We start from the raw sequence: 13,523 nt of genomic DNA, 5'->3' as shown, positions 1-13,523 counted from the left end.
TAAATTCTATTAAAGATTTAAATATCTGGCGTCTGCTTATGCGGGAAAGCAGTTCACATTTAGGTGGGGAAGCGTCTTGCTCTTGAAACTTGCATACGATCCGTTAGGAGACTTTAGGCTTTCTTTACATCTATGGCCCCTTTCAAAACACAGCATCGACTCCTACCCGAACCGGTGATAATTGGTAGAGAGCAGACAGGCTTTCAGGGGTTCTGAAATGTTACAATATTTTCACACACACCTCCCCCTCACAACTTACTTCTGGAGAGTCCTCCAAATGCTAGCGGTAATAAGTCTCCCCTAGTTTCCTTCCCTCAGAACTGCCTAAAGATACTGAGCTGGAGGAGAGAGATTCTTTGCATCTGAGTGAAAGACATACACAGGAGAATTCCCAGTGGAAAATATAGCACGGTCAGGGAGAAGGAGCCAAATCAAAGAGAAGTTTTAGTTCTGTTAGGGTGGATCCTGTAGGTCTTCATCGGATAAAACTCTCACGGAGTCGCTGGGAGTTTTGAGCCCATAAGGTCTCTAGAATCTGGCCCATAATTACTCTTTGGTCAACATTGCAAGGCAGGATCCTGTAGCCACTGAAGTCAACGGCAAAACTCGGACTGACTTCGTTGGGGGAAGGATCGGGTCCCCAGTATGTGTTCAGCACGGCAATTTATAATTAATTATAAATGACTAAAACTCGATAAAAGAAAAGGAGTACTGGTGGCACCCTAGAGACTAACGGATGCATGAAGTGAGCTGTAGCTCACGAAAGCTCATGCTCAAATAAATTGGTTAGTCTCTAAGGTGCCACAAGTCCTCCTGTTCTTTTTCCGAATACAGACTAACACGGGTGTTACTCTGAAACCTAAAACTCGATAGAAACCTGCATAAGGAGAATATAAGCCGCAAATCAGGGCAAATGGCCACTTACGATTTCTCAGGTGAAAAATGGAAACGATTCCACGCTGGGCTTATTTCGAAAGAGGACTTTGCCGTGAGAGAGAGCGAGCGAGCGACCTGTTTGGAAAGTTTTTTTCCTAGAAAAGCGCAAAGGTTACTGGTGGATTCAGGGATCTGCTTCTGAGTGGGAATTGCTTTCCTATGTCATAGGTTGCATCAGGACAGGCCGGTGTGGCCCGAGTGTAAAATCCGGCTGGACATAGAAAAAAATCTAGAAATGTCGTTTCTGTGGGTGCAAGATTATTAAATCGATTTCATGATGGGAAAAAAGGGGGGACGCCAGGTGAACCGGCGCAAAAAGGGGGATGGATTCGTTTCGGAAGGTAGCTGACTGACAGCTGGCATGGGGAAGAAATGGAAGGCCTTAAGTTAAGGGAGCTAATAAAGCATGTGGTTCAGGGGATACTCTCAGAACCTGTCCACAACATTACCAGCCACCGAAACTGCAATCCACCGCCACCCGATTTCCAAAGCATGAGCCTTGCCAACGCTGCGGTGCCAGGGGCTGGCAGGAAGCTGCAGCCTGAGCTGGACAAATACACTTCAGTGTACTCCTCTGACTGAGCTCCGCATCCATCCCCTCTAGTCTAAGGAAGTCTGGGGCTTTCTTTCCTTGCCGCGGTTAGGAAGAGGTTAGTCACGGTCTCCGTTTCATTCCAACCAAGGTCTTTACACCTAACCCTGGCTTGAATTTTTTAAAAAATCAGAAAAACTTCCTACTCAGCCAGTCCACCCCAGCGAGGGACTCGCTTTCCAAACCGGCTTGAATTCTAGCTATTCCCACAAGACGCCATTTGGATGAGGTCATTAAAAAAAAACAACCCCTTCCTTATTAATACCGTAATGTATTGCCCTGGAAAGGCTCCGCTCAAATCTAGTCAACCGCCTAAAACTGAAAGCAGAGAGGGAATTAGTTTGCCGATATCCCGAGGAAAAATACAGCCTGCACCTCAGCTGCAAGGGCAAACTTCGGGCTCCAGCCAGCCCTGTCTATTTTTAACACAACTTTTTGGGGCTCTCTTTCTGGTGAACTGAAAACACACACACACACACACACACACACACCAATGCACGTTTGATTAGAAGCCGGGTAACTTATCATCCTATTAGAGTCTAGTATATTTCCTCCACTGTCAAGTTGAATAGTCTCCACTTGGCTGCAATGGGAGGCTGTTGTCTCGAGTCTTGGACTAACCTGTGGAATCCATGTCGGGTTCCTCCAGTAACCCACAATGCATGCTCTTCCCATGGGCAGTACAGAAGCCCCAAAGTCCCGGGGTCTGGAGATCCCCTAGCTCAGAGATGCACACCGAGAACAGAGAGAGGGGAGGGGGGGAGGTTAGAGAGAGAGAGAGAGAGGGACACTCAGTAATCCAGCAGGGCAAAGCCAGACCCGTCAAAATGTTTGCGGATGTTTCATGGGAAAAAGCATCATTTTATAGGAGCCCTGATGGGAGAAATGTCATTGATAGGCCAGCCAGCCTGATGAATGGCTGCTAGTCAGATGGGGATGTGGCAAGGCTCAATGTGAAGCCCATTGTGATGCTGTTTTGAATAAGAAAAGCTTTCCTCCAAAAAGGGGGGCCTTAGATCTACGCAATCCCAACACTTCGACTTCCCTCCTCGGTTAGAGCATTAGAAACGTTCTTCTGATTTAAAGTTCCAGGGGCCTTTCCACTCCCTCCCCACTCCCCCCCCAGTCTTTGGTTCATTACAGCCTGAGCTCAAATTTGGCTCAGCTCTTCAAACAAGCAGGAGATCTGGGTGCGGGGTCTGCGGTGTGTGTAAAGACCCCATCGATCGGCCCCTCCCCGAGCTTTAAATTGGGCTCATTCCCAGACACACATGGAGTTGGAGGCTGTGTGCTGCCTTCCCCCCAGGTCTTGCAAGCTCAGTTTGGCTGGGGAGGGGTGACGGAGAAAGTTGCCCATGAACAGAGCTGACGGTCCAGTTCTGTGTCCCTGGCACACACACACACACACACACACACACCCCAAGGCATTTCTGCTTGGCTCGCCAGGGACTGCACATAAACTGCATGTGTTGTAAAGAGCGGTGGCACGTTGTACAAGTTGTATGCACTTGACGTGCAAGTCTGGAAGAGAAGGGAAGCTCCAGGCGGCGCTTCCAAGAAAGAAGGGACGGTTGTGTGTGCTCTCCGGGGTACATGAAAAGAACAAAATGTTACCTGCGGGTTTTAGGACAACGTTGTAGGGTTCCCTTTAGGGGTGCAAGGGAGCTGGACTGCAAAGAAAGTTGCTTATTCTGAAGGCGGTTCTAGGTGCTGGAAGTGGAAGTAAAAGTGCAAAGCTCGGGCTCTGATAAAGTGGCTGGTTTAGGGAAGGAAAAGCTGTGATTAGAATATGAATAGAGCTCCAGGAGAGGAAGAGAAAGGGGGATTACAGCTGAATTACTTTGACCATGGACAGAGCCAACGTTTTCTACTCTCTCCCCCACACCCAGACTTCCCCCCTCCTTCCCTTCCCTGGAAAAAAAAAAAAACCCAACCACCCAGCGAAACAAGCAGCGCTTCTGCTAAACAGGAAGCCGAACATCTCCTAGTACCTTCAAATCCATATTAAGAGATGAAAGGAGACAAAAGCGTTGCTGCCAGTCGGCTGCCGCGGGGCCCTGCTCGGATTCTGAGCACTCATGCAAAAAGTCTCTGTGCAGAGCAGGGAGATGCTGACACACTTGTTAGCTTTGCCTAAAAGACAATAAACACAAAGATTGTCCTTTGGGGCAAAGGAGTGAGGAGCAAAACCTGGAAAACTCAAGGGGGTTTTGTGTGGGAAGCAAACTGCGGCTCAATAAGAGGTTGCAAAAGAGTGAGACTGTGACAAAATAGCGTCTGAAGCAACGGGATCGAAAAAGCCTTCACGGAAAGGTAAAGAAATTGGCCTGTTAAATTTCACAAACGCTTCCTGCTGCAAAAACATTCCCCCAGAAGACCTAGGAGCAGGGGCAGAGCAGCTGTTCCGGGGGAGCTCCGGGGAGGTTGGCTATTGCGGGCTGGAATCACCTACACCTTAAACAAACTGACCCCTTTGATCCTTTGGCCACTATTGAATGCCAGGGATGAGATGATAATGAGGTGATGGGACACAGTATCAACAAGGAGCATATTGTATGGGGCTGTTTGTTTGTTTGTTTTTTTGGGGGGGGGGAAATCGCGAGAGTCCTAAAGAGAAATCCCAGTGTCGTAGGCTCAGCAATTCCTGTAACTTTGGTATAGTGTAAAACCAGAGTGTGGCCACCGTATTGGTGTGAAGAAGAACGATACACTGCGCTGTGCCCAGCTTGTTTATGTCTGTTGAAAGGTGGGAACGAGGGTCGAATTGCAATAGCAACGAGAAAGCAAACCTTTCCTCTGCTGGGCACGGGTGGGGGATTGTCTCTCTAGGTTGCTCCACAGAGGCAAATCCCTCCTATTTCTTCCTGAAAGAAGAAGTGAACTCCCACGTGTTTGGGGAAGTCGAATCTGGCAATTTAGAGACAGCAGCTTGTTGTTGCCCTCCTTTGAAAGAATGTCATTTTCCTCCCCTTCTAGTTGAATTATGATTTAGACACTGACCATTTCTTTTGATCAGGGCTAATGGAGGGTGGGGGGTGGCGGCAGGGCCAGAGAGACCCAAAGGTTTGCAGCAGCTGTATTTGGAAGAATGCCTTTTGTCCTCGCCGGAGTGTGCTAGGAAACACGTGATGGGTTAAAGTGGGATCATGCTGCAATAAGCAGCTGGGGGCATTTGGCCTGTCTCCTGTGGGTGTCTGTCTGGGAATGAGGGCTCGGAGCTCCAAGGCCATCAGCACAGAAACTGTCTTACAGGCAGTGAAAAGGGGTGGGGGTGAGAAAATTGGGGCCAAGATTTCTCCTTTTTAAGATGGTCGAAATTTCACATCCATGGTCCGGCTCTGCTGCAGCCTGTGTGTGATGGTGGGGCACATGGGGGGCAGCTGCCAGCATCTGGACATCAGGGAGCTGCAGCTTGGGCAGAGGAGGGGCTTGCTCTCCTCCCCCTTTCCTGCAGGACTCGCTGCTCCTTAGGCCTCACAGGTGAATGCAGCAGAGAGCGAGGCCCCAGCCACAGTCTCTCATAGGCCCCCAGGAGACTCCTCTCCAGTGCAAAGTGCACTGTGAAACTGGCTCTTCTGTACTGCCAGACCTGCCCTCTGGGCATCCAGAGCCTCCTTAGTGGCAAAGGAATTCTGCCCTGCCTCTGGCTCCTAGGGCCAGCACAACTGGGAGGGAGGGAGCAGAGGGTGGGGTCTATTCCTTCTTGCGCAGCCACAGCATCATTAACTCAGGCCTGCTCTGCACCACAGGGGTAGGCCAATGTACGGTGCCTTGTGTCAAGGTAGCTGTAGAAGCGTCTTTACTTACATTTGGCTCCAACCAGCACAAGTGCTTCTCTACACCAATTTAATAATACCCCCTTCCTGTGCACAGTCATGCTCGATGGAGCTAGGTTGACGTAGCGTCAGTGTAGACACTGTGTTACTCCCCTCGACTGTTGCTGGCTTTCAGGAGCCATCCCACAATACTCCACCCTGATAGTACAATCGACACAAGCGCTCCTGGGAAGACGTGCACTGCCAACCCATGGAGCCTCATGTGCACAAACAATGTAAAAACCGCAGTGGCTGTTGGCCAACGAAAGTTAGGTCAACATAATGTTGTAGTGTAGACATGGCCTCTGTTCCAATCACAGGGCCAATCACTTACACTGCCACAAACATAGGTGTACCAGAGCAGGGGTTAGCCCAGGGCTTTTACTTGGGGGTTTCCTGCTCAGCTGCAAGGTGGAATCAGGGCTCCATAGTTGGCTGCTCCCTTTCTCTCAACTTCAGAGTTTATTTTTCCTCATGTTATGACTAGAACACTGTAAAATAGAAATAGTGTATTAGATTTAATAAAACAAAACAAGGTTCCCCGGTCCCTGAATTCCTAGCCCTGCAAGCTCCAGTGTGAGCAATCTTTGGAGCCTGCCCGTGTTTGCTGCTGTGAAAACTTTGTGCATGGTTTGGGGATAGGGTGACCAGAGAGGAAGTGTGAAAAATCAGGATGGGGGTAGGGGGTAATAGGCGCCTATATAAGACACAGACACCAAATATCGGGACTATTCCCATAAAATCGGGACATCTGGTCACCCTAAGTGGGGATGTGCACGCGGGTGTATGAATAAATATTTGGAGCAGTGGTAACTGGAAGCCTGTGGTACTTCTGCAGGGTGGGGTGGGCGGTTAGTCAGCTTTAACTTAAAAATAGGAAGAGCTAAATGTAATGGAGCTTCCAGATCTGGGTGTCATGGAGGAGCTCCCAGAAACTGCTCCCTCAGAAATTACTCAGAGGCACAGGCCGCAGGAAGGCCAGATGTGTTGTCAAAGCATCAGGCAGTGGGGCTGAGTGAGGGCCAGTGAGCCTGTCTGGCCAGAGGTAGGCCTCCTAGTGTTGTAGCCTGGCACCCTGAGGGGAGAGACGCCTCCTGCTCATATCAAATCACAGGACAGGCAGAGGAGCCAATATACTATGTGGGCCTGATTTTCAGAAGTGCTGAACATCCAGAATGCCCGCTGAAGTCAGTGGGACCTACCTGGGCAGAGCACCTCTGCACATCAGGCCCATGTGTTCTAACGCTTCACAGAACCATCCCTGTGATGTCCCAGCATTAAATCATTTGTTAGAGAGCAATACAGCAACTACTATGACCACGTTCCCTCTGTGCTGGTGAGATGGATGCAGTTCACAAGTGATTATGTGCAGGATGGGGTGGCCAAGAGACAACCCCCACAGAGCTGAATGCAGCCCAGGGCGGCCCTCTTCTTTAATTTAAACCAGAGGTTTGCCTCTGCAGAGATGACAAATCCCAGCAAGTGATGCTCCATGTGAACACTGTATACTTCCTCCTGCGGGCAGAACTTCCAGCTCAAAGACGGAGGTGGCTGCTAAAAGGGAGCTGAACAGGTATTTGTTTTGGTTCAGTTCAGGTTTGCCTTCAGTGTCTTTGGGTTCAGTTCCAGATCAAGCCACCCATAAACCCCGCAAACATAGTTCGGTTACCAGTGTGAACTGGTTCAAATCAAATTTCAGTCTTAGTGGAAGTAAATTCGAAAGAGAGAGTTGAAAAAAAAATGAAACTTTTTTGATTTTTGACCATTTTTTAATTTTACATGAGTTTTCCTAATGTTTTAGTGTTATCAAACACAATTTTTTTATGAACAATTTGTTTGAGTGAACTAAAAAAGCATCTAATATTTGGTCTGTCATATTGGACCTCTGTGACGAAAGGATACATTTGAAGCCTGAAAGTGTTCTTTCAAAAACTCATTTGTGTTCCTGCAACTGCCCATACAATTTTTGCCCGTTGATACAGCTCGAGCATGACATTTTTATGATGGATCCCCATCAGTTAATATGTTTTCTGTCTTACTGAGACCTGGCTCATCTTCAAATTAATCGAGAATTGGCCCAATCTTTTTTGGGCTTTCCTTCATCCTGATCTCACTATCTTTTCAGAGGTTTAATGAGTTTTATAAGACGTTCCGATTCATCATCTGATCTTTCAGTTTCAGACATTCATTCTGTGACATCATTATTTTAGACTGCTGCCTGAAACATTTCCATTTGCATCCACGTTCGGGTTAAATGAGATTTTGCCTGGACTTCTGACATAAGGGGTTGATATCTAGGATCAAGGCATATACGCGAGAGAAAGATATTTTCAGAATAGACTTTTTTTCTCATTTATTCATTTAAGTCAGAAAAGCTTCTGTAAAAGGAGAAGAGAGTTTGGTGTTTCCAGGTAACAAACTCCATAAAAAAGTCACCTGGGGTCAGTTTTTCATACTGAAGAATCTTTGTCGTCACTTTAGTAGGCTTCAGTGCAATTGCGATTCTTTTAATGGAGGTGGGTATCGGGCAGTGCCCCAGAGGGTGGGGTGCAGGGTAGGCCCTGGGGCTTGCTTCGGTGGGGAAGTGAGCTTGGGACATGGACCCTGCCTCAAGTAGGGCAATTGGAGGGAGGAGGTGCTCCAGGATTGCATATGGGTGGGAGGCATCCTGTCTAAGGGGGAGGAGGGCTGGGGAGCAGGGGGGAAATTCATCTATCTCCTATGTCCCCTTTGCACAGGTTACAGGGCTGTAAACTCCCTTTAGAGAATGATCCTGATGTAGGAGACCTCTCTGGAAGGTGTAAAGCCAGCTCTGTCCCATCCCCCCCAGTGGAGGGGCTCCCTGCAGTGGAGCCAGAGTGTGCCTACATTCCAGCTATTCTGCGTTAGTACACTGGCTCCTAGAGGGCATTGCGTTAGGGATACAGGTCAGCGCCAGCCTCAGGGCTACTCTAACCTGTGAGGAAGGCCAAGCAAGCCCTCACCAGCCACAAGCTAGGGGAAGCATTCTCCTTGGGGGGGGGGGGGAGAGGGGGCAGGGTGTCTCTGCACCAGTACAACAGCAATTTGGGCCTGGTTGATTTAGTTTCCCAGATGTAAAATCGGGATCATTCTTACACAACTGACTTACCAGGTGTGGTATGAGAGTGACTTGTGAAGCACTTTGAAGGTGCAAAGCACTGCTTATTAGTTTCTCATTTCTTCCCATCACTAACAAATGAAAAAAACTGTTACTAACCTTCCATAAGTCTTGTTCTTCAAGATGTGTTGCTCACGTCCATTCCATGCCAGGTGTGTGCATGGCGCATGCACAATTGCTGGAGATTTTTACCTCAGTGGTATCCATTGGGCCAGCTTTACCACCCTCTGGCCATATGCGCCAGTGTAAAGGGCCCTGCCGACCCAGCACCCTCTCAGTTCCTTCTTGCCAGTAACTCTGACAGAGGGGTAGGAGAACGAGTCATGGAATGGACCAGAGCAACACATCTTGAAGAACTGCTACAGAAGGTTAGTAACCAAGTTTTCTTTCTTGAGTGCTTGCTCATGTCTATTCCACGCTAGGTGACTCTCAAACAGGACCTTTGGAGGTGGGTGCAGAGTTCATGGATATGCTGACTGTAATACTGCTCTTCTGAAACCAGCGTCATCTCAAGCCTGTTGGGTGATGGCATAGCGGGACGTGAAGGTATGCACCGATGACCAGGTTGTGGCCCTGCAGATGTCCTGGATTGATACCTGCACAAGGAACGCTGCTGATGAACCCTGGGCTCTTGTGAAATGAGCAGTCACAATGGCAGGACGTGGAACCTTCGCCTGCTTGTAACAAGTTCGAATACAGGCCGTTATCCAGGATGAGATTCTTTGGGATGACAAAAGGTAGCCCTCTCATCCTTTCCGCTACTGCTACAAAGAGCTGCGTGGACTTCTTGAAGGACTTCATTCCCTCAATATAAAAGGGAGGGCCCATCTAACATCCAACGTATGAAACAGATGTTCCTCAGTGGACTCGTGAGGTTTTGGGAAGAAGACAGGTAGAAAAATGTCCTGGTTGTTGTGGAATTGCGACACCACCTTTGGCAGGAAGCCCGGGTCAGGGTGCAGCTGGACCTTGTCCTTGAAGAACACCTTATAAGGGGGTTCCGACATCATGGCTTTGACCTCAGAGCCTCTTCTGGCCAAGGCGATTGCCACCAGGAAGGTGACCTTCCAAGAGAGAAGCAGCAGGCAGCATGACGCTAATGTCTCGGGGGGGGGGGGGGCATGAGCCTCACCAGGACCAGGTTTAAGTCCCATGGGGGGATTGGATCATGAACCTGAGGATAGAGTCTTTCCAGCCTCTTCAGAAACCTTACTGTCATCTCACAGGAGAACACTGATCTGTCATTCAGTGGAGGGTGGAAGGCGGAGATGGCTGCCAAGTGAACCTTAATAGATGAGAGAGCCAGACCCTGATGCTTTAGATGGAGCAGATAGTCCAAGATAGACTGAAGAGAAGATCAGGATGGAGAGAGATTTCGTTTAGAGGCCAAACAAGTCAAGTGTTTCCACTTGGCCAGGTAGGTAGCCCTGGTAGAAGGCTTTCTACTATCTAGCAAGACCCGTCAAACCTGATCCAAGCAGGCCTGCTCTTCAGGGTTCAGCCACTCAGCAACCATGCAGTCAGGTGCAGGGAGGTGAGGTTAGAGTGAAGCAACTGGCTGTGGTCTTGTGAAATCAAGTCTGGGAGGAATGGGAATGTGAGTCAAAGAGGTCTAGAAGCTTGCTGAACCAATGCTGGCATGGCCTTGCCAGTGCTATTGGGATAAACTTCACTTTGTCCCATTTGATTTTTAGAAGGACCTTGTGAACCAAGGGGGTCGGTGGGAAGGCATACAGCAGGCTGTCTGCCCGTGAGAGCAGGAAGGCATCGGAGAGGGAGCCTATTGTGACTGTGCAGTGAACAGAACTTATGGCATTTCCTGGTCTGTCTGGTGGTGAACAGGTCCACCTGTGGAGGCCCCCACCTCTGGAAGATGACATGGATGACCTGTGGGTGAAGAGACCACTCGTGGAGAGAGGAAAAAGATCTGCTGAGATGATCTACCAATGCGTATTGGGCTCTGGGGAGATTTGACGCCTTGAGGTGAATGGCGTGTTTCACACAGAAATCACACAGCTGAAGGGCCTCCTGGCCCAGGGCTGAAGATCGAGCCCCCCTGCTTGTTGATGTAAAACACTGATGCAAAATTTTGGTACAGTGTTGTCCGTCAGGACCTGCACCACTTTGTCTGAGATCTGGGGAAGGAACAACTGGCAAGCCAAGTGTACTGCCCTGAGCTCCCTGACATTTATATGCAGGGAGAGTTCTTCCTGGGACCAAAGGCCCTGGGTCCTGAGACTACTGAGGTGGGCTCCCCACCCCAGGTCTGACATGTCTGAGACTAGGGTTGTCAATAGCTGAAGGGTAGCAAAGGGTACCCCTTCCATTATGGATCCTGGGTCTCTCCAACAGGCCAGCAAAGTGAGAACTAGAGGTGGAATCATGAATATTGAGTCCAGGTGGTGTTTGCTTGGGGAGTAGACTGATGTCAGCCATATCTGGAGGGGTCTGAGGCATAGCCTTGTGTACTGCATCATGTAGGTACATGCTGCCATGTATCCCAGTAGTCTGAGGTAGACCCGAGCAGACCCGTGAATTGGGTGAATCGTGACCTTGGAAATCAGGTCAATATAGCTTGGAATCAAGCTTCTGGCAGGGAGGCTTTGGCTGGGTCAAGTCGAGCACTGCCCTGATAAACTTTATTCTCTTAATGGGGACCAGGGTTGACTTCTGCTTGTTTATTAACAGACCCAGTGCCTGGAAGGTGGCCTGGATTGTACTGATGATGCACTGCACCTGAGCCTGCAACTGCCCTTTGATCTGCCAGTCGTAGAGGTATGGGTAGACTTCTACACCTCAACACCTGAGGAAGGCTGCTACCATGGCCATACACTTTGTGAAGACCTGTGGAGATGCCAATAGGCTGAAAGAAAGAGCAGTGAATTGTTAGTGGCATTGACCTACTACAAACTTGAGAAATCTTCTGTGTCTGTGGAAGACAGATGTAGAAATGAGCATCCTTTAAGTTGAGGGCAGCGTATCAGTCTCCTGGATCCAGGGAGGGAATGATGGAGTCCAGGGAGACCATACAGAATGTCAATTTCTTGAGATATTTGTTGAGGTGACACAGGTTCATGATGGGCCATTAGACCCCCCTCCCACTCCGCTTGGCCTTCTGGATTATGAAATATCAGGAGTAAAACCCTTTCCTTCTCAAGTCTTGAGGAATCTGCTCTACAGTCCCCACACATAGGAGGGCTTGCACCTCCTGGACGAGAAACTGCTCGTGAGAAGAGTCCCTGAAGAGGGATGGGGACGAGGGGTGGGATGGAGGCGTGGATGAAAATCGGAGGCTGTAACTGTTACCGTACTCAGTACCGAACAATCTGATGTTATATATGATCATATTCAGCTGAAGGGCAACAGGTGGTCCAATAACAAAAGGGAAGATGGATATGGAGTTAAGACTGGTATATTGCCCTCAGGCATACCTCCAAAAGGTCTGCCTCACCCAGCCGGGTTATCTGTGAGAACCCAACTGGAAGGCTGAGGTAGGAGGAAGGGGTTGGCGTAGCTTATAACCCTTCCCTTTTCTTTTGTAGGGCTCCTGCCCTGGGAGGCTGCTGGGACCTAAAGTACTTCCTGGAATCTGGGGGCACATAAAGGCCCAGGGAACAAAGCTTGGCCCTTGAATCCTTGAGGCTGTGAAGCTTCGAGTCGGTCTGTTCCGAGAGGGAGGTGCCCTCAAAGGGGAGGTCCTGGGTGGACTGCTGCTCTTCATGAGGGAGGCCAGAGGATTGGAGCCATGAACAGTGCCTCATGGTGACTGCCAATGCCATAGTCCTGGCTGCTGAGTCGGCTGCATCCAGAGCCACCTGGAGGGAGGTCCTCGCCACAGTTTTGCCCTCCTCTAGGATAGCTGTGAACTTCTGCCTTGACTCCTGCAGAAAGGAGTCCTTAAATTTGGACAATGAGTCCCACAGATTAAAATTGTAGCTCCCCAGCAGTGCCTGCTGGTTGGAGATACGTAACTAGAGACTATCTGTCAAATAAACCTTACGTTCAAAAATGAGTCCAGTCTCTTGGCCTCTTTATATTTGGGGTTAGCACTCGACTGCCTCTGTCTGTCCTGCTTATTTGCCGCCGACACTACCAGGGACCCCAGGGTGTGGGTGCGAATAAAGGTACTCAAACCCATTGGCTGGGACATAGTATTTCTTCTCTGCCCTTTTTGAGGTGTTGGGGGGGGGGCAGAGAAGGAGTCTGCCACAGTGTTCTGACAGGGCCCATCACCACTTCGTTAACAGGCAAGGCCACTCTGGAGGGAGCAGCTGCAGCTAGCATGTAGATTAGGCTGTCTTCTGACCCCTTAAGCTCCTCAACCTCCAGACTCAAGTTCACAGCAACCCTTTTCAGGAGCTCCTGGGGAGCGGGTTACTAGGGCCTGCGACTGCCTCGTCTGGGGATGAGGAGGAGGCCTGTGCCAGAGGCAGGGCTCCCTGCTCCTCATCTCCTTCCACCACGTCCATTGGGGCCACTTCCTAAACATCGGCACCGGGGTTGGTATCGGAGTCAGGTCTGTTGCCAGATAGGAAGAGACGGGAGCTCACCTTTCTGACACCACCGAGTATGAGAGGTGGGAAGGAGTGACCAGTACCGGGGGAAAACCCCAAGAATTCCAGTACTGCCACTGCATTGGCCAGGGACCAGAGGGCTGGCACCAAAGTCTGGTGTGTAGGCTGGGTACTGATAAGTTTTGGGTGGAGCGAAGGATTCCCCACCAGAGTCTGAAGCGGATTCTTCCTCTGGAGACCATAGTGGTGCAGTACCAGCTTCTGCCTCTGGGCAGTGCCGGGGAACTGCTGCCTCGGGATCATGGAGGGCTTGCCCTGGATGGTGCCGCGGTGTTTGGTGCCATGGTGGAGCTCGCTGCACCTTGCTCCTTTCTGTCCTCAGTCGCCTTGGCTGACGAAGGGCCTTGAGGATATGGAGAATATAGGATATTGGAGGATATTGCGGAATTGGGAGGTGCAGCGGGGCCTTTGTGGCTTGGAAAGCCTCCGGGATCGAAGGGGCCAGCAGACGCTTGACCCCATGGCTG

The 13,523-nt window shown here is 49.9% G+C and overlaps 1 protein-coding gene and 1 long non-coding RNA gene across 4 annotated transcripts in view; one reads left to right on the top strand and one right to left on the bottom strand.

The window, feature by feature from the left end:
• The window catches only part of RFX4 (regulatory factor X4), a 132,413-nt gene extending 129,997 nt beyond the window's left edge, over nucleotides 1-2,416 (bottom strand). The window contains exon 1 of one of the 2 annotated variants that reach the window (XM_048832236.2): nucleotides 2,150-2,416. In XM_048832236.2, coding sequence (XP_048688193.1) covers nucleotides 2,150-2,192 — 43 coding nt within the window. In that variant the 5' untranslated portion in view covers nucleotides 2,193-2,416. The remainder of the gene's footprint in view (nucleotides 1-2,149) is intronic. The other variant, XM_048832228.2, reaches the window with a different exon arrangement.
• A 523-nt stretch (nucleotides 2,417-2,939) lies between these two features.
• LOC125630500 (uncharacterized) lies at nucleotides 2,940-12,494 on the top strand. 2 transcript variants are annotated; one of them, XR_007354686.2, is made up of 5 exons: nucleotides 8,863-9,374; nucleotides 9,709-9,899; nucleotides 10,325-10,465; nucleotides 11,171-11,257; nucleotides 12,025-12,494. It is a non-coding gene; the product is annotated as an uncharacterized LOC125630500 (long non-coding RNA). The 2 variants fall into 2 exon arrangements; XR_007354687.2 differs by lacking the exons at nucleotides 8,863-9,374; nucleotides 9,709-9,899; nucleotides 10,325-10,465; nucleotides 11,171-11,257 and adding an exon at nucleotides 2,940-3,841.
• Nucleotides 12,495-13,523: the final 1,029 nt, after the last annotated feature.

The sequence above is a fragment of the Caretta caretta genome, chromosome 1 (assembly GCF_965140235.1).
Source record: "Caretta caretta isolate rCarCar2 chromosome 1, rCarCar1.hap1, whole genome shotgun sequence".
In the NCBI taxonomy this organism is placed as follows: Eukaryota; Metazoa; Chordata; order Testudines; family Cheloniidae; genus Caretta; species Caretta caretta.
The sequence above is the reverse complement of the archived record's forward strand: the minus strand, read 5'-3'. Positions and strand labels throughout refer to the sequence as shown.